Source organism: Rhamphochromis sp. 'chilingali' (assembly GCF_963969265.1).
Source record: "Rhamphochromis sp. 'chilingali' genome assembly, chromosome: 18".
NCBI lineage: Eukaryota > Metazoa > Chordata > Actinopteri > Cichliformes > Cichlidae > Rhamphochromis > Rhamphochromis sp. 'chilingali'.
In genome coordinates this window covers 17,503,907-17,526,414 of record NC_137945.1, presented here as the reverse complement: position 1 = coordinate 17,526,414, position 22,508 = coordinate 17,503,907, and the positions used below count along the sequence as shown (strand labels likewise).

General features: G+C 38.7%; 2 protein-coding genes and 1 long non-coding RNA gene across 3 annotated transcripts; 1 reads left to right on the top strand and 2 right to left on the bottom strand.

The window, feature by feature from the left end:
- Positions 1-103: 103 nt before the first annotated feature.
- On the top strand, positions 104-3,723 carry LOC308385957. Its single transcript, XR_013969676.1, has 6 exons — positions 104-206; positions 1,488-1,539; positions 1,763-1,829; positions 2,292-2,353; positions 2,999-3,061; positions 3,475-3,723. It is a non-coding gene; the product is annotated as an uncharacterized lncRNA (long non-coding RNA).
- mcmdc2 (minichromosome maintenance domain containing 2) lies at positions 3,068-10,001 on the bottom strand. The gene is made up of 14 exons (XM_080865188.1): positions 9,865-10,001; positions 9,658-9,788; positions 9,515-9,574; positions 9,116-9,311; positions 8,901-9,023; positions 7,694-7,795; positions 6,479-6,607; positions 6,104-6,341; positions 5,282-5,487; positions 5,040-5,197; positions 4,523-4,702; positions 4,310-4,449; positions 3,797-3,906; positions 3,068-3,609 (listed from the first exon to the last, which is right to left on the bottom strand). Exons 1-14 carry the CDS (start codon positions 9,959-9,961, stop codon positions 3,443-3,445), a joined length of 2,037 nt encoding a protein of 678 aa, XP_080721314.1. The 5' UTR covers positions 9,962-10,001; the 3' UTR covers positions 3,068-3,442.
- A 941-nt stretch (positions 10,002-10,942) lies between these two features.
- sgk3 (serum/glucocorticoid regulated kinase family member 3) lies at positions 10,943-20,325 on the bottom strand. Its single transcript, XM_080864972.1, has 17 exons — positions 20,087-20,325; positions 16,007-16,177; positions 15,799-15,882; positions 15,572-15,644; positions 15,414-15,489; positions 15,136-15,211; positions 14,900-14,949; positions 14,746-14,803; positions 14,443-14,526; positions 14,223-14,354; positions 13,772-13,884; positions 13,254-13,290; positions 12,825-12,911; positions 12,473-12,568; positions 12,165-12,320; positions 11,886-11,975; positions 10,943-11,250 (listed from the first exon to the last, which is right to left on the bottom strand). Exons 2-17 carry the CDS (start codon positions 16,100-16,102, stop codon positions 11,080-11,082), a joined length of 1,479 nt encoding a protein of 492 aa, XP_080721098.1. The 5' UTR covers positions 16,103-16,177; positions 20,087-20,325; the 3' UTR covers positions 10,943-11,079.
- Positions 20,326-22,508: the final 2,183 nt, after the last annotated feature.

The following is a 22,508-nucleotide window of genomic DNA, read 5'->3' as shown; positions in this document are numbered from 1 at the left end:
TGCATAAATAAGAGCACTTTAGATGTTAAAGAGAAGCTTAAAAAATGCTTCGCTGTGCACTTCGCATGCTGCACTGCGCAGCCGTGGTGCGTAGAAACAGGAGGTCGGACCGGAAACTCTTCCTCTTCCCCTGGAGATGGCTGCAGAAGGCAGTGCGGCGTTTCAGCTCTTCTCAACATTTAACTTCTTCGCGATTCAACACGTAGGTAAGCAATAGAGACACGCTTGTGTACGTTTGCATAGCTTAAAATGGACCATCAGTCAGCGTGTTTTCAAGATGAATATGAATTTGCTCTTGAAACAGGCCATTAGTCGGTAGCATGAAGCTAGCTAGCTACTCAGCCACGTGGGTGAAAGGAGTACAGCGTAGCTTTCCTCCCCTCGCTTTACTGTTTCTCATCATAGTTAAAACACTAAAAGGTGTTTCATTCCATTTGTATAGTAAAGCTAATCTGGCTCCTGATTTTGAGCATTGCACCAACTCTGTCCTTACAAAAACACGTTAGTGTGTTGGTAATAAAATACAATCGTTTCATGTGGCAGACATTTTTATTTCTCGTCTCCCGGTCCCACGATCTCATTGGTTCCAGTTTACAAATGTGAACACGTTAGGCTCACAAGAAACACGTGGCGTGAAGTATTATTTTGCAGATCTGTGGATGTATGCCTGCGTAAACTAAAAACGAAGCTGAAATGATGGCGAACTTGTATTAGATATTAAGATGGGGAATTTTATAAGTTTAAAGAGTCGTATAAGGGCTTAAAGACAAACTTCTGGTTACTTCTGGTTTCTTGGTTGCCTAAAAGCAAGTGATAGCATATTTAAAAAGTTTGCATTTGCACCTCAAATGTAATATTGGGGATTTGTCTTCCTTCGCCACCTTTGTTCATTGGTGTGCATGTCTCGTTATAATAGACAGGTCTCATCCCTGAAGTAAAGTAATAAATCATTTTTCTGGACTCACTGTCATTCAGCATCTTACTGAACGCTACGTCTAATCTTGTCAAGGGGTCACCAGAAGAGCTGCTGGTCAGGGAATTACCACCTCTCATTAGTTTACTGGGGAAAGTCATCAAGGCCCCAATGAAGACATAAGGTCATGGCAGAGGTCGTGACCTGTTGTTGAACCCATTCTCAGACATGCGGTGTTAGCCATGCTCCTGGGCTGTGTTATTTTGCAACCTTTGACCTTCAGGTGATCAGTCATCTGTTCTCGCTGTATTGGCTTTTCTTTCAGTACATTTTACTTATTCAAGCTGAAAATCAATATCCCATCACTCCTGAGAGCAATTAGTTGCAAGGTTTGGAAAAGATGCAGTGACAGACTTTCACTGATCTTGAGAGGTGGTTGGGGTGTATTTCTGTTGAAAGGGAGTAACTACTTGATTTAAAAACTTAAAGTTAGAGCGAACTATTAGGCTGGTCCTTAATAAAACCAAAAGATCATACTAAACTAACTCATTTTTTATTTTATTTTATTTTTCAGATGCTATGCTGCTGCAAATAACCTGATGTCTTCACTGTGTTGACCCTTTAAGGTGAGAGCTGAAATATTTGACCATATTTAAGTTTTGGTGTAACTGTAGCTCAGTCCAGCTGCTGGAATAGTGATGAGATCACATTTTTGCCGTTTACCCGTCAGACAATAACATGGTGAAACTGTGACTAACTGAATAGCCAGCATAACATCAGACAGCCTCATATTTGATTTGTATGAAGAGATTTTCAGGAAGTTCATGTCAGTGGTTTATTTTGCTTCAGGTCTCATGCTGTGGTTGCAGGAGAGGCACGAGATGCCTAATCCTTTGTCTCCTTTCCCTGAGGACAGGTTAGTGGTTTCACAACAGTAAAATGGAAAAATGAGTAACTGCAGTAATTGTTGCAAATCTTGTCTGCTCATACTGATTCAGTGGTTAAAAGGATTCCCAAACAACAAGTTATATTAATTTGCTTTGCGGCAGCTATTCTATAGCTGCAGCTGGAATAGTGATGAGTTCACTTCTTTCGCCGTTTACCCATCAGACAATTAAGTGGTGAGATTTGGGACTACTGAATTACCAGCTGCAGCCTTTGTGTCACATAGTTTACCCCAGTTTTTATTTAATACAGTAATAGTTTCACACATAGCCAGAAAATTTCATCTTGCCAAACTTGGCATTTACTTTCCATTTAGAAATTTTGTTCTTTTGTTAATCTGATTTCAGTTGACCTCTGAAATTCTTCAGTTTTGAGCCTATTATTTCTACATTACCTGTATCTAAAATTACACTGTGTATTGTTAATTCTGCAGATAAACAGCAGCAGCAGTAATGGAGCTACACAGTGACTGGCAGTGATTTCATGCCTTTCCTGGTAAGTAAAGCCAGTAGTAGACTGGTGTATTCAGGAGCTGGTATTCTAATAGCCCTTTTCCTCTAGTACCTACTTGGCACGCCTTGGCTAGACTGGGATTTTAGGGGTTTCCATTACGTGGTAGTACCTGGGATCAGGTACATTTTTAGTACCTACCCAGCCGGGTTTCCAGTCCAAAAATATGACGTCAACAGACAGAATACCACTAATTGGCCAGTTAGTAGTGTCACTCAGTAAGTCAAGAAAGTGACTTCTTCCATTTTTGAAACCTGGCAATGACAGAAATGGCTTCATAGGAACAAACATTGTGGTGTTTCTGTCACATACAGATGTCGTTACTGGACTTTCAGATGCGTTGCTATAACGACTGCAAGCACATTTTAGGACTCAATTGTAATGGAAAGCGTCTGAAACAGAGTCTAGTTGAGCTGAGTAGTTACTAGTGTAAAAGAGGCATAAATTGCCAGCTTACTTCACTGGTATGTCTGCTGATGTAACTTGTAATGATGAGTTCACTTTTTTGCCGTTTACCCATCAGACCAAAATGGGCTGCTGAGAATGTGACTAACTGAACTTAAAATTACTTTTAAACCCACATAAATCATTTATTCTCATTTGACTGACTATATACTGTATATTTGTTAGATGTGCAAGGTTTCGGAAACACTTGAATGACTTGGGAGTACACAGAGTGGCCACAATTGAAAGGTAAGTAACAGGTTCTAGCTCTGTCACTTTGGTTTTTCAGACCTGCACATGCCACATTGAGCTCAGTTTTTTTCCCCCCCTTCGTGCTTACAATTTAAAAATGGATAGTTGTTTTCTTTTTTTATTTGATATGCACAATTGGTGGGGGGATTTGTCTGCAAGAAAAAATATCTTAAGTGTATTTTGGTTATTTAATCTTGGATGCAATATTTTTAAACATGTACTGGATTCAGATTTTGGGTAATCCATCTTTTTATCTGCATTCAGCACGTATTTATTTGTTTGGTTGTATTTGATCAGCGTACAGATTTGAAATGTAAAAATAAAGGAGTTTAATCTTGTGTTGCCTACCTGCATTTTGTTAAACAACCTAGAGAGGCTTCACTCTTCTGTAATGTATGTGTCTGCTCCAGGTGCGTTGGTGTAGATGAACCGTAAGATAAGCTGATGGAGCTCATCCAGAGCAGCGTCTCGCTTGCACAAACCATCTACATCTCCCAGGTCACAAGGAAACACTGGATCGGGTGGAATAATGAGAGCAGAGGCGCCTGTATGAAGAAGAGAAAATCCTGAATATATTGTATATTATATTGGTGTTTGATGCTTTATTATCTTGAGTGTTATATATTGATCAATAAAATGAACCATGCTTATGAACAGAACCATCGAGTAATGTCATTAAATTGCTAAATATCTACCTTTTAGTGTTATGAGGTGTAAAAATGAAATAAATACCATGCTTGAGTGAGACTGAGCTTTCACAAAGGAGTACAGCGATCACAGCATCCTGCTCTAGTACTTGAGTTCTGAGACATAGCTTGCAATGGGCCTCAGCCAAAGAGATCCTGTGACAAAATGAATATACAATGTGAATGTCTGCCTCTGTATTCAGTAAGACCTTTCTAATACACTGTAGGACAAGTAATCAATAAAAATGTTACATTTAAAATGTAAATGGATAAATCAAGACTGGCTGTGTATGGACAGTATAATGTGGCCTGCCCTGTTTGGCCTTCTCACTGAGAACATTTATTTTCATAGTTTTAGCTGAACATAAAACGTGTCACCACAGTGGGAAAGATTTGTAAACATTTGTCAAAGTTGCATGAAAAATGGTCATCTACAAGCAGCAATAGAGTGGGCTTGCACCACCTGGTGGATGAAGTTGACATTACAGCAGACTTTGACCTCTGCAGTTTAATATGCAGAAAGCAGAGATTGAATGTAAAAAGCCATTAAAGCACTTACAGCAGCTTGATAGAGGCCACAGACATGTTGACACCCTGACCCTGTGATCGCACTCTACGGCTCGCCATGTAGTAACCATGGATTATTTTCTCTGCTGCAGGGCTGAGCTCCACTTGCAAACCTTGTGCATGGGCCACCAGCTGAAGAATATAATAGTATATTAGCAATATAACATAATTTATAATATAATAGTAATAGAACATGTTTGTTAACCTCATGATAGTCTTCAGTGGAAAACTCCCAGCAGGGTGGGTCATGGGGTTTTCCAGACTGTACTGCATGCTGGAGGGTGTGGACAGTCTGGGCAAGCAGGGCCTGCTCTCCAACCCTGTCTCTACACTCAATGACAAGGCCAAAGGCATCTGCCAACTGAGCTGGTACAGCACCCATCTCCTGCTCACAGTAAAGAAAGCTGTCAATAAACCTTTATTTTAATGGTTACATTTCATTATTTACCCCTTGCCTACAAAAAGAGCAACACAAAGCACTGATTATTCTCAAGGGTTCTGCTGTGAAGTATAATTGCCTGGGCAGGGCACTTCCTTCAAGAGCACTAAATTGTCTCAATTTCCTGTTTTGCCTGTAGCACCAACAAACAGCATCTAAGCTGAAGGAAAGGGGCCTTTTTTTAAAAACTGTGTAATAGGCAAAATAAGTTACAAACATAAATCTAAACTTAGACCCAGTAAAGCACATTCATACAACAATAACTTGATGGAACTGAACTCACTGCTGCTCCCAGTGCGCCACAGTCTGCCCTCCCAGATCGACGGGAGGAGTCTGTGGCGGCCCAGAAGCTACACTGGACTGGAAAGGAAAGCTGCTGGTCTGCATCCTCACCATATTTCTTTCCAGGGATGAACACTGATAGTGTGCGGGTCTCCATAACTGGAAAAATTTTTGTTTAAAAAAGATTCATGATTTTTATAGCTGACATCCTTTTAAGGTTATTGCAGCACTTACATTCGTTACCTGACTTAATGGAATCCAACTTGTCCTTTCTGTAATAGCTCAGATCTCCCAACAGGCAAACACCCCCAGTGGCTAGCAGGACAGAACCAGCATGGATGTTAGCAGTACCTGCCCCATGTTCATCCCGGGACAGGCATGCGAACATCTCCCCCGTGGCCTGATGCCTGATCCCACGATAGGCCAAACTCAAGCTGTATGTCATCAATCTAGCACAAAAGGATAAGATGATGGATGGATAACGAGGACGATTTGATCACAAGTGTGGTACCTAGTGGGTCCATTTAGGTAAATGGACTGGTTCTTAAATAGCACTTTTCTATTCTACTTGAGCACTCATAACGCAAGCATGTGGTTACACACTGCTGTGTGATGGTGTGTGACCAAGCTCGTGCCCAGCATGAGGAGGAGGTGCCAGGGCTGTTGTGGCTGTTCATGGTCCTTCCACATGTTACTGAGGTCGTGGTTTGTTAATTAACAAATTGTTAAATTGCCATTATGTCTTCTTTCTTAAGACTTCAATCCTCCAGTCCAATAAACGAGACCAAACAAGAGTAAATAGCAGAAAAAGCTGTTTGGCATTGGCAGATAAGATTTGGCAAGTTTTTATGGGCACAACCCACAAATGCATTTCCTTACAAACGTGGCACCATTTAAGGGGAAATAAACAGGCTTTCCAACAGTGTAAGATTTATCGCCAAGAATCATTGTTACAACACAGACATAATTGATCAAACACAAAATTTCCTTACTTTTTGTTCTAAGTATACATCCCTGTTTAGGACGCAGTAGGTTTCAGGATTCAGATCATTTAAATTTGTTTACCTGTCGAGTATAAGCGTGTCAGTGGTGACAACAAGAAGATCCAAGTTGTGAAACGTGTCCTTTTCATCTATTCTGGTCTGCACCAAGCTAAGCAGCAAGCTCAGCTTCAGAGTGTCGTACAAGCCTAGAGGAGCCACGTCCAACCCAAAGCAGTGAGCTACAATTGCGGAGAACCTCCATGGAGACGAGGCCGTTCCCTTCAACAGCTCCTGGAAGCGGGCGCTGACTTTACAGTCACCTGTAAGTTGAGTTGTAAAAGATGGTCTTTTACTACAATTAAAAAATATAAAACCTGAGACTTCACTGTATGAAGACAAATTTAATATATCTGCTATTCATTCTGTAATTTTAATGGGAGATAATTCACAGGCTTACACACTGGTTCCCACGGCTGGACACTATTTGCCTCCACACTCCAGGTAATGTTGGGCCACTGGTGCACATGTGCAGGAATGCCCAACACCCGGTAATATCGCCCGATTCTCATGGAGTTACACAGCTCGTCTACATGAGATGGGGAAACAAAGCATTAACACTCAAAGGAGTTGTTCTCGGCTGCCCGGTGATTACTAAAGAAACATGCATGCCACCTACAAGCCACTGCCAAGAGAAACAGAGTGAGGACTTCAGAACAAAGATTTCACTGTGTGCGAACTGCACAGCCAGCTAATGAGTGTTCTTTGCACTTATTAACATATATGTTTAGTAACGGGAGCTCGCTGTATTGAATTCCTCCACAGGACTGGGTCAACAGAATATGTTAATCCTGCTGCAGAGATTTGCTAAGCTCTCAGGGGTGCTGGCGGGACAATGTTATTCGAGGGGACAGAAACACTTAATATCCAACCATGAGGCACCGTGCTCAGCCGGCTGCACTAAAATCTATTTATTTGAACTCTCCCCCACCAAGTTTGTGTTTCAAAGCGAACCTCGTTTAACAAGCCAGAGAAAATTAATGGCAAACCTCAATACATTTGACTGTAAATATAAGCCATTATAACCACATTTCTCAAGAGTAATGGATTAAGATCTTATTTTCCAAACAAAACAATAAACTTGCATTTTGAGGATATTAATCTGCAGTGCAGTTTGATTTTAAATGCTTCAGTTTACAAATGAAAACCAAGGAAAAAGGATTAATCACCTTACAGAGTGGGGGTAAATGTCCGTTAGTCTTTTCAAATAACAAGCTATTTGGTTTTCTGCTGCGTGGTTCAGATGTTTTATAGCGAAGATATGTTTTTGTTACGGAGCTGTTCTCTGAATCAAAAAGCCAAGGTGCACAAAGTCCTGTTTGAACCAGCAGATCAGTGCTGACCTTCACGAAGGAGCCGTCACACTCAGTACTGTTGGTGTTATGATTTGTATCGTCTGTTTTAGGATTAGGCTACTCTGATGTAAACGTTGGGTAATGGATTGTGTTTCTGCTCTTGGGTATTATTAAGTGTGATCATGATGTATTGTAATGCATGCTAGTGCATATTTTTCATCTTCTGCCACTGCCTTCACCACTCCCAAAAAAAGCTATGAGTTTTCTTCTCCGTTATTCACGCTGCTAAAACAGTTGCACACTGCAGACTGTAGACATACCTCTGAGAAACAGGGTAACAGACTGGTATCTCATTGAGCTTTGCTCGTGGCCTCTTAGAACATCCAGTGCTTTGACATGGATCAGCTCCACCAGCTGCTTGTCTATACCCAAAAAAACACACATACATAATTACTGTGCAAAAGTCTGGAGCCACTTTATATATTGCAAGGAAAATGGGAAATAGGCACAATGATTTACTGAAACATGGGTAAGCATACATTAGAAATACAGCATATTAAGCAGCAACAAATTTCTTATAATTCCAGACAGATCACAGCCTGGAATCTCTTAGGCAGCTTTCTTGTCATTTCTTTAAGTAGTCTTCAGGATTAGTTCTCCAGGCTTCCTGATGGACATTCAAAGCGCTTCTTTGCATGATGGCTGCATTTCTGTTCCATTTTCTCTCAAGATGATGCCACACTGCTTCAATCATTTTGAGGACCAGGTTCTGGAGAGACCAATCTATGACTGGCAGTTTATTTGGGATCATTGCCATGTTAAAGAATGAAACAGCTGCCAGTGAGATGGGTTCCAGATGCCACTGCATGGTGGAATAAAGTCCGATGTAACTTTTCAGCATTTATAATTGCTTAAATTTGATAAGATCCCCAACACTACTGGCTGAAATGTAGCACCAAACCATGACATAGCCTCCACTGTGTTATTGTGGCTGTTTTCAGCTGATTTTGTTGATGCAAAAATACTATTTTATATCTTTCAAACTGTGTTATTGCTGCATTTTTCATAGATTCACTTAAAAAATGAATAAAAATTGTGTTTTTGTAAAAGGCTGCCAGTAACATAGTGTCTAAAGATAAATTTAAAATTGGTTTATTACCAAGTTTTGTTGTATGTGTATACAGGACGTGACCCAATATACTTGAATGATTTATAGTTCAGTGTTAGGTGATTTAACAAACAGAAAACAAACAAAACAACATTCCTATGAAAATGGACAGATACAAGTATGGACCTTAAACTGAGTGAAAAAGCAGCCAATGTCCAAAGAAAATCTTTGAAAGACCTTCAGAGAGCACAAGCAAAAAAAAAAAAAAAAAAAAAAAAAAAAAAAAAAAAAATCACAAGAATGTCTGGCTCACTGGAAGCAAAACATAAAAAAATGAGGGGTTGACCTGATATTTTTGCAGTAGTAATATGTTAAAATCAAACCTTACAACGCACTGCAGCATTCTGAATCAATAGTACCTCCTAAAACTCTAAACTTCACATCCTCTTTCAATTGGGAGCTGCACATCATGCAGCTGAAGTCGTTTCTCACTGTGGCTGACTCTGTTGCTCCGGGTGCGTGCACTCGAATGTGGTGAAAACCTACAAGCAGCATCACAGAAATGAGAATTTATATACTGCATTTGTCTTAGTCTGACTTAAAAACCACAGAGTATGTGTATGTACTGCAGTACCTGTAGAGCAGGGGCAGTCATCATCAGTGCAGAGGAACCTCGCCCCCTGGGTGTACTTTGTGACCCTTGTCATGGAAATGACCAGGCCCTCCATGGAGACAGGCCTCAAAGGGCGACATAAACGAGGAAAACTGGAAAGGTCCAGTGTGTACTCGGGGAATGGAGGCAGGTGTGTGAACTTCAAAATAACATTCACCTCAAAAGAAACACACACACATTGTTAGAGGACAGAGGCATCATCTGATTTATTACACTAGGAAAAGCCCAGGTGTATTAATGAGGGCTGCATTCCCTTTAGGAGTCATTGTTTACTGGGACAGTAAACGGAAACGAGCCCTTCACTTGTGGATTTATACAAAACACAGTATTGTTTCGGTGAAAGGGGAAGCGGTTGTTTACCTGACTCTCCATGTGTATTTTTTCAATAAGTGAAAGGGTCTTTATAGCCAGGAAACAAACCTAAATGAGGAATTGGTTAAATATAGTTAAGCTGACAGCAAAAGTGTAGCTACGTTTCATTTTTGCCCACAGTTTTCACTTACAGACTGAAACAAAGCCGTGGCTTTCAGGGGGTCATGGAGAACACAGTCCCCCAGTACAGGATCCAGCTCCAGCACATCGGCCGGATTAACACCTATACAAAACCTGTACACCGCCTCGGTCTGCTGTGTGCCTGAAAATGACCGTTAGCAAAGTTAAAAACTCGGTGATTTTAGCTGTCATGGCTGCCGTGGAGCGGAACCTCATACCGTTAAAATGTTTGCAGTTTTCGCAAAGTTTCTTAAGACCACCGCTTCTGTCTAAGTACACCAAAACCGATTCTTTCAGCGATAAAATGTCAGCCATTTTTAAAAACAAATTATATCATGAAGACGTTTAATGTTTAGTTGAGGTTAGCCCGGGTTCAGCGGGGGGAGCTAACTTCAACAAAATGTGACGTAATAATTTTAAAAAATTTTTTTTATAACTGTACATACAGAAAAACTAAAATATATATAGTTTCGGTTTCCGGCTATAAAGAAAATATTTTAAGGAAAATTATGGAACTTCTTGTTTTGTTAAGAAAATTTCATAAATTGGTTTCCATAATGCGAAAATTTGTCAGTTCAGTGGTTTCTAATTGACGTTATTGCTTAATATTAATTTATAGCAAATTTAAAATACACACTTTTATGCATACTTCAATGAAGATGTTATTAAAACAAGGGAGCTGGGCTTAAATTTATCCACAAACATTTCAAACCGATTTTTTTTTTTTTTTAAATTTTCTTTTATTGTTGTGCAGGAATACAGGACTACTTAATTGCCAGACAAAGAAAAGCATTGTGGAATTTCTGAATTTAAAAAAACTGTTAATGCAAATAACAGAAAAAATAAACACATACAGTTCAATAAAAAAAATCACATAGAAAGGTAACTTATGAAGCAGAAGACAGTCTTTTCCATTTTGCAAATGTGACCTACAAACCAAAATGCTGCATTTACTGGTTTCTCAAGTAATCCCCACTTCCAGCTTAATGTGAATGTGAATATAAACAATAGTTGTTGTTTTTTTACAGTAATTACATAAACAAACACAATTGTGTCTGAGAGTCAAATTGAGTCACTTAAAATCCAGTGAACTGTTCAAGTTTGTCAGAAAACTGCTTACTGACTTTATTTAAGGGATAATTTTAAGGCAATATAAAGGCTTATTTTGTAAACTGACAGAAATCACTTTAATAAAGAACAGTGGTCCCTAAATCTAAAAAATAGAATCTGTCTTTTTTTTATTATTATAAATACAGGTAAAATAATACCTTGTTTCAACCAAAATCTATTTTGAGTGCAGTTCCTTCTCAGCTGCGTGCTTTGGCTTCACATAACAAGTTAATCCATTTATACTGCTTCCCTTTAGTAAAAAAAAAAAAAAAAAAAAAAAAGTTAGAATGGTTAAGGCAACTGAATGCTTCTATGGGAATGTTTCATAGGAAAGAATCATCAGAAGGCGGTGCGTAAGAAAAGCCCACAAAAGCGTCATCGGCTTCCATAACACTAGCGTTGACAATCGACTGTTCTTGAGACCAGCACACTGAGTTGGGGACCATCTCCTCTGTGAACTCAGGATCGAAGTTTGAGATATCACTGACAGAGCTCTGTTTAAAAAAAAAAAAAAAAAAAAAAAAAAAAAAAAAAAAAGTGCAGAGGTCACATTATCATTCATGTTAAAAAATACAAAACACCATCACAGAGTAGGTCACCTAAGGGTGACTTACTCCCGTGACAGAAAAGCATTGTTTCAATTTTACACTGTGCTCCAAAAAGACACGGCAATCATAAAAAATTATAAATGGAGTTGCCAGTTTACAAAAAAAAAAAAAAATCAAGACTTGTAGTTGTACAAACAACAAGATACCCCTGCAACAAAGCTTACCTAAGCGAAATGTGACCTTTTCATTGTGTCAATACTCTGTTAGATTGCATATCTAATTTTGTTGGACTGCATGTATGTGCACGCTTGTTACAAGTTTATTCTTGTTTGTTCTTTAAGAATTACTATGAACTAGATCTACTCATACTATAAACATGATAACTCAAATATTAAAGCTACTCCATTTCCACAAAGATGTTTTTAGTCATTCAGTGTGATTAGAATAGTATATAAACAATGTACTGTACAGAACATCCTGTAAGTCTATACTACTGCAAAGCCAAGAGAATTATGTCTTGTGAAGAGTCAAAATAAGTATAAAATACCCAGGTGGTTTTGATTACAGGAAAAAATATTTACCACAAGTGGTGTAAAAGGGGGAGGGATCTTCTTCTGCTCAAGGTCATCCCAGTTGATGGAAGAGAAGAAGCTGTGTCTTCTGATCTCAATCTGAAAGTCAAGAGTAAATAAACCTCAACATGATTTTTCAGCTAACAGAGCGTGAAGAGAAGAATGACACTCATTTTTAATTAGTGTTAGAGACAGTGACACGCATATACATTAAAGGTATGGGCCACTAGAGGGAGCTCAAAAGTTACAAATTCTGTAGTGAAAATCAATTTAATAAATGAGACATACAAAGTCTTCCCTGTATCCCAGTCTGCGCTTGCCATCTTTCTCCAGCAGCCCGTCGAGGAGAGACCAGGCTGTGTTGGAGGCACCGGGACGCCTGGTTAGCGGCTTGTGGAGGATGTTGTCATACATCTCGTGTGTGTCCCTGCTGTAGAAAGGTGGCTAGAATATGGGGGGGGGGGGGGGGGGGGGGGAAGTAGAGGTTTATAAGTGAGTAGGAAAATGTGGCAACTCATTGAAATGTTTCAACATTTATCACTAAAGCAGATTTACAAATCAGAGTTATTTTTGGAAATGTCAAAGTAAAAACTCACTAGACCAAAGAGCATTTCATACAGCACTGAGCCCAGACACCACCAGTCTACTGTGCGATCATACGGCAGCTTCTTCAAGACCTCTGGAGCTAAGTACTGCTCATTTAAAAAGAAGAAGAAGAAGAAGAAGAAAAAACCCCACATAATAATATGACATTAACTCTCACATTTTCCTTCTAGCTTAAAACACAGTTATCAATGCTACAGTTCTTTTGCATATGAAAGTGTATTTTATTCTCCAGTAGTTTAACAAATTACAACACACACACAGCGGAAAATTATTAACTTCACTTTTGTAACAAGGTTTTCAATGGTTGTCATGTTAAACAAAAGGCTTTCTTGGAACACAAACCTCAGGTGTTCCACAAAATGTAGTGGTAGTGTCCTTCTGGGAAATGCCTTCCTTGCACAATCCAAAGTCTGTGAGTACGATATGCCCCTAGAAAAGGGAGGACATAGGGATGTTTTTAGATAACATGTGCTACACAAGCAGCTCATTAACCCCCGGGACTGAGGATACTATTGTTTACTAGGAATGTTGGCTGCAGCAGTCAGTCACATTCACCGTTTCCTAACTTTCTCAATGAGGCTAGGCAGGAAAATCATTAATAAGACCTAATCCAATCACACGCTTTCTGTCCAGCTGGAACTGGAAATGACAGCAGGAGAATGAAATGTGTCCTGTACGTGTTTTATGTAATAACTCCTCCACCAGTTATAACCCTAACATGATATCCAAAAGTGGCATTGAGATATATTTCGGGATTCGTTGAACACTTACCTCGTGGTCAAGAAGGATATTTTCTGGCTTTAAGTCTCTGAAAAAATAATTTCAAACACAGTTGCATTTAAACGCCCATATGTTTGAAGTAAATGTAATTTCAATTTAATTTCATAAGCTCTACACTTGAAGAAAGTCTTGTAAAAAAAAACAAAAAACAACTAAGTATATCTCATCCTATAACAGCTTAAAGAAACACATTTAGCTTTATTAGCTTGAAGTAATCAGCCTCTCACACTGCATCTTCTTTACCGCATTGCTTCAGTTCAGTGAGCTTTGCAGGCATTCATTTATGCACAGCTTTTTTATGACCCCACCATAGCATTTCAATCATGAGATGTCTGAGACGTAGCTCTTCGGGGTTTTTCTCCTCATAGTTTCTCTGCACGGTCTATTTGCTAGTAGTAGTAGTATTAGTTTTTCACATGACTTCACAGAATCACTTGAACTTTCTTTTTCACATGACTGTATCTTGGCTTTACATATTTGGCTTGACTGACACTTGAACAGCAGCATACCTGTAAACAATCGTGAGAGAATGCAGGTATCCCAGCGCACTTGCCATTTCAGCAATGTAGAACTTTGCTCTGGGCTCCGGAAACGTCCTTTCTCTTTGAAGATGAAAGAAAAGCTGAAAAGAAAAAAGTTATGGAGAACTTATAAATACTGATATTTCATTTTTGGCATGTTTTGCTCATCTAGTTCAGAGTAAGATTCGGCTTTAATGGCATGCTGATTGTCACGCAGCGCAGCTAAAAAAGCCAATCACACTTGAAGCAGTAACATGCAAAAGCCACCCTTACTCTAAGTAATGCTATAATCGCTAATAAAAATATCACACATGGAGGTGTGTTAACAGTAAAGGGGGATTTTTAAAAAAGTTTCTTTATTGCTTCATTTCTCAGCTGTTCATGACAGTGTGACTCAATTCTGTGTGATTTTATTACAAATAAAAGTGAAACAACTCACTTCTCCTCCATTGATGAAATCCAACACGAAGTACAACTTGTCTTTAGTCTGGAAGGAATAATGAAGCCCAACCAGGAAAGGATGTTTCACGTTCTTCAGCAAAACGTTGCGTTCTGCCATGATGTGTTTTTGCTGATTGGCACAACAATATATGTGAACCATTATCATACACATATCCAAGCCAAAATACAGATAAACTCAGTGGTGATCAAAGTTTTACCTCTTTCCTGTTGAGAATGATCTTTTTTTGTAAGATCTTGATGGCATAAAACTTTCCATCGTGTTTTCGTTTAGCGAGGAAAACCTGCATCAGGAGAGAACCAGAGCACGTTGAGAATTTCATCAACACTGAAAACCAAAATAATTCCTTATCCGATTCTCACTTCCTACATGGAAAGGGCAACACATGCAGAACTAAAACCTGTTGCTTCCTCAACAGTAATGACATTAAAACTTGTCACTGTCTAACATCTGGGATGAAGATAAAGTGAACATATTTTCCAGTATTGCACCAATTACATACCTTCCCAAAACTCCCTTTTCCTATGACTTTTAAAAAGTCAAAGTCTGTGGGCTTGGCTCTGAAAGATAAAATATTTTTAAATTTACAGGCATTTCAGATAGAAATAATTGATAAAAACATCAAGGCCTTGTCAGCTATGTTCTAGTAAACATACTGTGGATTTGCAGAGGGTCCCAGGTTGATGTTTCTGGAGGTAGAGTTGTTCTGTTGTAGAGCAGAAAAACATCATTTAGATAAGCCAGTGAGACCCACAGCTGCCATATTAACATAACAGCCTAAAATAACTGTCTGAAATATTTATATAGATATATTTATGCATGTATAAAAAGGGTTATCAGACAAGATGCTATCATCAGGACAGGCAAACCATCATCCAAAACTGCTACATACCTTTTCATCTTCATCCTCAGAGGCATCTGATATTTGTTCCCTTTTTTCCATTAGTAAAAATGCCCTCACATCTGGACTGTGAAGTTTAACACAGGACAAGCAGGTAAATAAAAACATTCTAACAGCAGCAGGTGACAGCCAACATAGTACAACTTTTAATTTAAATAAGCACAAAGCACGGCTAAAAAAATCTGAACAACTCATCCTAATAAAGTTAGCATCAGACATCAATATATAATATAGTGTTGTATAATAACAGTAGGAGCTGCTACACTTACTGGTTGCAAAGCTGAGGATGTGAGACGAGTTTTTTGATGAACTCATGTAACCCGGCTCTTCTTTGCTTGATGAACTCTATTTAAAACAAACCTACAATCAATCACTTGCACGCAACAAAGATCAAGCAGGGCCTATTTAGTCATATGCAAACACCTACCCGGGTCAAAGTTGTCCCCAAATATCCTTTTAGCTGGAATTTTTAAGTTCATAGATGGAAACTGTTTCCTTAACTGTGTTAAAAGCGCAACAGAGAAAATTATTTTAGAAGGGAGAAGATTATTCTGACATATTTGTAATTATTCTGAATGATTCTTAATATCATAAAACACAACATCTGCCCCCCAAATTAGATTTGATGGAAGATCAAGATGTTCCACTGCTTACTGTGTTAAAGAGTTTATCAAACTCTGCATATCGCCTGAAGACAAACCATTCCTGTTGTCCAACATTGACAATCACTTTGTAAACCTGAAAAAAAACAGACAACCATAATTCATGTAAACATTAAGAAAAGTAGCAAGTCCTAATTTAAATGACCATTTCTGGGATTACATTTCCTGCAGAAAAAATATGAATGAACCAATGTACGCACTGTGTAACGCTTTTTTTTGTCCCTCTGCTCATTGTGGCAAGGGATGCTGACATTGGGAAAACTGGGTTGGTCCTCCATCTTAGGGCCGGTCAGCATTCAAAGGTGCAGTAATGTGTCCCCCAGGAAAAGGCTTCAAGTATACGACTGGCCAATCCTCATTCTGGGTCTCTACTGCAAAAGAGGAAAGAGAAGAGCTTACTCTGTTATACAGGAAGTGAAACTGGTCTTGCTCTGCTCACTACACATATCAGCTTGCAGGGCTTACATCACTGCACACTTCAGAGGTGGCAGCCTTTGCTCATTAATCAGATTATATCGGCACAGTATTTGTTGTAACTGCTTTGCACTTTATAAGCACTCAGTTCTCGAAATGGTATCATCCCATGTGTTAGAAACGCTCAGTTTTATTTTGCCAAGGATCAAACATTCATATCATTAAGATATGTTAAATACACAACAGAACAAAATATGTAACACCGGTCTAGTTATTTTTAAACTAGGTTATGTACACCGTATGTTAAAACGTTGAAGAGTGTAAGTATTTTTCTTCTTTTTTGTCACTATCTGTTACATTACAGGTAATCGTTTTTAAAAAGACGTTATTCAAATGTAGTCTTGGCTGAAAGTCTGTCTACAAGTCCTTCGGCTTTCTTAACTCTTTCACCCATAAAAATGACTATATCATATATCATATATCATCTGACTGTTAAGAAATAAAGTTTCTGGATTTTTCCAAGGGTAGCTGCCTAGGCAGAGACCACCTTCACTTGCCTCTGATGCACACCCAGTCATTTTGTTCTTTAAGCAGGCTTAAAATATGACAGAAACCATTAGTTTCATAAAAGAGCTTCAAGGGTTACTCCTGCTAGGCTTTTGAGGGGTAAAGAGTTAAAAAGGGAAGATTGTGGTGAGAGTACAGGGACAACAGATGGGTCAGTGAGCTGCAACATGGCAGCAGGTGGGCTCCCTCCTCCTGGGCAACCAGTTAACTCACTCCTTACTGTGAGCATATCCCATCCTCCCTCAGTTTTAATAACATAACACTTAAACATATCAATACAGCACATACTAGCTATTATTTTGCTGTTAATCGTGCCATCTTCTTCCAGATGACTCTATCCATGCAATCTCTTCCATGTCTCCCCTAACAACTGAGCACATACAAGCCCACAGTGATTCACACACTAGCTCTCAAACATGCTGAGTCTGTGACATTCTCCCTTGTTTGGCTCAGTAGAAAAATGTATAATTTTTTTTAAACCTTGCAGGGGTTTTTGAAGCCAGAGTTACACAGCAAGCAAAACATTAGAAGGAAATAAATAAAGCAAATTGCTGGGATCCAATAAATTCCTTCCCCTGACTGTTGAATTAACAAAAGGTCAGGCTTTCAGTTGATTTAAGGTGAAGGGGGAGCAAGTTAATACTGATAAGTCTTAATGAGTAAATTCTAATAAACTGTAACAGAAGTGTCTTCTGTCTCCAGCTTAACTGGGGACCTGAAACGATCATGTGTACTGTAAATACTCAACACTGTGTAATCTAACTGAACACACAGAGAGCGGCATATCCTTCTCTGTCCGTTATGTAACGTCTGTTGTTTTAGAACAAAGCTCTTTGTCTGCTGCTCTGACTTGACCATTGTCTGAGATTTGTGAGGTCAGCCTAGTTTTGTTTAGTAGTTTTATCTTTCCGAGCCCTGCTGCTTTCTCAAAACACACAGAAAACCTGCTCTGTGACAGCTTTCTCCTGCCGCGTACGGATCCTGAGTGGATCCTGAGTGGGCATCTCATTCTGCTCACGTTGGGGTGAGGAAACGGTAAAAGAGCGGCCCTCTTTAAAATGCATGAGTGCAGTCAGAGGGACCTTCATGCCCTCTTCATCACTAGGCGTTCTTTCTGTTCTGTCACGACACTGTAAAACTTTCTTTTTAGTTTCACTTTTACTCACATTTATAAGAACACAAAGAGCCAGTATTACCAGTACTAACTTTTCCCTCTAATACAACTGCTTGTCCACATATGCAAAGCATTTGTTTAAAAATAGAGCTGTAACTAGGAAATATTTTCATTTTGCTGAGACTGTTCAGTCTATCAAAACCCATCAGCCTCAGCCCAAGGTGACCTTTTAATGTGTAATTCTCGTGACACCCGCCACCTAAGATTTAAAAAAAATAAAAACAGGTAAAAGCAGGAAAACATATTTTCTGGTGATAAATTAGGATATGTATTGATCTAATTGACTGAATCTTATTACAGAATCGGTGTACACCAATTCTGTAATGGAAAAAAAAAAAGGTTGCGTCATTGTGGCTGGCACACACTAAAATGCCTGTGCACATCGCCGAGCTGCCTCACATCTGTGCGTGTTTTTCATGCTTAAATGGCTTGTGAAGCTCACAGGGTAGGACCCGCTTTTTAACATTCCAGAATTTTTTTTTGTTGATGGGGGGAAACAACATATAACCGTGCAGTGAAACCTACATTTGGAGCCTGACACAGGCTGCTACTCCTAAGTATGGAATGCTGCAGCTCACCACACCCACCAGCACGCACTGTCAAGTTAAATAATAAGAAGTGAAAACAAAGAGTGGGAATCACAATGCGAATAAGAAGGAATGAGACTATTGTTAAACATGTGTCCTCGCCACAGTTTATGCCCACATCACAACATGAATTAACTTGTGATGACAGACCCAAAATATTACAGCCTACTACATGGGATAAAAAAAAAAAAAACTTCTCAATGATCAGTTCAAACATAGGGACATCTGTGGTTATGTACAGTAAAGCATAAGCAACACTAGAAGACCACGAAAGCTCAGTCAGGCAAGCAGCTGCTGATCAACAAAAAAAAGGCAAAGTTTTGAGGGGACGAAAGATAATTTCTAACCTTTACTCAGACCAGTCTGCGTTGCCACAACAGTGGCAAATCTCTGATAGAGGAAGTGCAGCTTGAGTAGTGCGGGGAGCACAAACATAGTGCATCAGCACATGACCAAATTCTTACCCTAACCTGACAGTCGAGACAGCTTAGAGACAGCCGCAGTGTCTACTGACTTCCTTTTCGCAGCAAACCTGAATCAGTGTGTGCACTGACAAGAAATGACCGGTTCATCAGCTGCAGAAAATAAGAACTCAAAGAGAGCACGCTCAGCAGCCTTAAGGAGCTTGCTCTGTTATGACAGATGTTGAGCTGGCTCTTTTGTAATGTGAGTATTTGTCCCATAAAACCACACATTAACATCAGGGAAGGAAATGTGAAGTTGACCTCCAGTCAAAGCAAATGGACAGATGAGATGAGAGTCCACATGTGAGTTTAAATATACTCTTTGGATAATAAGAGGAAACGGAGTGATGAAGAGGGATCACCAAGGGAAGCAACCTTCCTGTCAGTGTAAATTTGAGTTTTTTGGTGCGTGTTAATATCACACAAGCTTGGATAAACATTCAAGGTGAACATTCATTGTGACAGCTTCTGAAGTCTGAAAGCTACGTAGAGCTATGTGGATGACAGTTCCCTTGAAGACAGCATTGAAAAAGGCCTCGTTTACTATTTCTGTTTCATTCTGCCAAAAGTATCGGCAAAAGCTTACAAAGAGTACAGGTGTACTTACACCGGTACTACTTTTAAATCTGTGCACATGTTACGTGTATTGAGGGGAAAATAATTTCTTAATAATACATTTTCGAGCCGAGGACGTGAGAGAAAAGAAAAAAGAGACAGGGGAGGGAGGAGCTCAACACACACACGCAAATAAACCCCCGGCAGACACTAAACGATAAGCTTCATACACTCTAACAAGACCGCAAATGTAACACAAACTATAAACAATACAGTATTAAGCTATAAGGACATGATGAGTACTAAACAGTAGATGAGCAAACACAAACACAAGTTAGTAACTTTAAGCGTCTCTCGGCTAAACTTTCTTTAGTGACATATTTGAGCAACAAACGGTTAATGTTATAACTAGCATTATATTACTTAACATTACACTGGCACCAGTTCTCCTCATTTGAAGTAAATATTACAGCTACAGCTAGCCAACACGTCGTTAGGAGTTACGTGAACATCACGTACCTTTCAGGATTTTGACGCGGTGTTCCTTTATTTTCGCAGTTCCAGCGGGGATTTTTCGCTCTACGGCAGTTAAGCTGCTAAGGTAGCAAACATTTGTCCAGGTCGGGCAGGGACGAAAGTCCCTAAACCCTCCAAATGAAAGTGTGCTTTCTCTCACTGCTCACAGCCGTCCGACAAGTGAGCGCAGCAGGAAACATCAGTGTTTCCTGGCCGCACAAAGTTCCAATGAAATTTGTCACGGGACCTCACACGGACAGACGCGACCGCCGTGAAGTACACACTAGACACCACTTTACTTCCGGTGCTGCTTTTCAAAATATAAGGGGAATAAAACTTCCTGAATTGATGTCTTTTGCTTAGCCGCTGTGCTAAAAACAAACACATTTTAAGCACTTTGTTTTACTTTAATGTTCCCGTCCACCGTATCCTCACGTCAATCATAGTTCTAATTAAACATATTAAACACATCTTACTGTAGCCTCTGAGATAAAAAGCTGTGCTTTCTGCTGGAGCCCAACCCATATAATACTTTTGAGTCATTCTATAATTGGGCAGTTTAGGTTTCAAAAGTGGCGAATAAGTGATAATGCATTTATTTTATAATCTATGTATTTAAGAAAAACAAATGATAAACCATAAAAAACAAACAAAACCCCTTAAATTTGTCCACCTCAGGCATCAAAGGTTCACTTTTTATGAGATATTTTAGTTAGTTAACTAATTAATATTTAGACTTAGACTTAATCTTAGCAACTTTTGAACCTTACCACATCTAACTTTTCAATAGTCCCACTTTTTTGGTTTATTTTCAAAAAATTTCTCAAATAAACTCATCTAATAATTTAAACCAGTGCAAAGATAATAGATTCAGAGCTAGGAAAAACATTTACGATTATATTATTAACATGACATGGTAACAGGGTTACAATTTGAGTAACCATTTACACAAGACATAATGACTTATTACATATAGAACTTGTGCTTGTACATAGCTATATATATTTCAGACAACAGAAATGTTGTTTATGTTATTTATGTTTACATATATGTTTTTAGCATGTGTTTGTAAGAGGTGCGAGCTGTAGAATATGATACATGTGATGATGGAAAGTCAAGGATACATGCAGTCATATAAATAAGGAATCTTTTCAATTAATTTGCCTTCCTTTGGAAATGTGTGTAACAGGGTTGGACTGGTGAGAGTGCAACTCAATCTAGTCAGAAAAGATTAGAAAAAATACAAAGCACATCAAAGAGGACTGACTTCTGGGAGCTGAAATGTTGCATTATTCGTCTTTGTCATTTTCACTGTTTTGTTGATTCCCTTTCCAATCTAAATAAAGGCATGCGTCAACAAAATCCGAACAACAAGTATGCATTTAGAACTCATTTTAACTGTTATATTTGACATGCAATTTTGGTTATCAAGAATCTGTGATATGTTTGGATTCTTGAGAGATATTTTGTATTTCAAATGCTTTGGAACACCTTTTATAAAATCTATATTTTGTCCCTGAACAGTGGTTTACACAATTTACACAACAATTTACACTGGCCTTCAAGGACACAGTCACCTTTAACTAAATTAGCAAATTTGCCAACATTTCTTTAGTTTTATGAGTTTGTTTACTCTGGCGATTAAAAAGGCATTTAAAAATAATTTTGGCCAGCTATCCTATAACTCTGTATGCATGTAATTACACAAATGTCCTTGGTTAAAATTTCAAAACTTGTGTTTTAATAAAATCACGACGTTTTGATTACGCAATAAACATTTTTGGGCTCTTATTTTCCTGGGATAACAAAAACTTCCGGTCATGTTTGCTTGGCACAGCTGGTTTACTCTGATTCTGACGAAATCCAACAGTTCAACAGCGCCACCAACAGGAAAGAAGGCAACAGAAACCCAACAATCATAACAGTATTCAGACAGTTGAAGGCCAGCAACTATGAAGTATCCACGATGAATTATTTCAATTATGAATCATTTAATAATAATGCAATTATTAATATTTTGTTAGTTCATATTATTTAATATAGTGCTTCATAAATGTGGTAATATCCTTTTTAACAAAAAAGTGTGATTTAAACTTTCAGTGCTTTTGTGTCTGACCTTTTGTGGTCAACACCTAAACACACTGTAGTCCAGGTCAGACCTGACAGAGCTGATACAAGAGAAAGGCCCCAGTAGTGCTCTCCACAACAAATCTGAAGAGCTAAGCCAACATTAAATGTAAATATTTTAAAAAGAAAAGTTTGACATCTACATTTTGACTGAATATTTACATATATTTAATAGCTAAAGTGAGAAGTAAATAGTTTTTACTTTTTTAAAAAGTTTTTTTTGTTGTTGCTGAAATCGGCTGTCCTTTAAGTCATCTTGATAGTAACCAAAACTGTATCTGTATGAGTGTGAATAGTT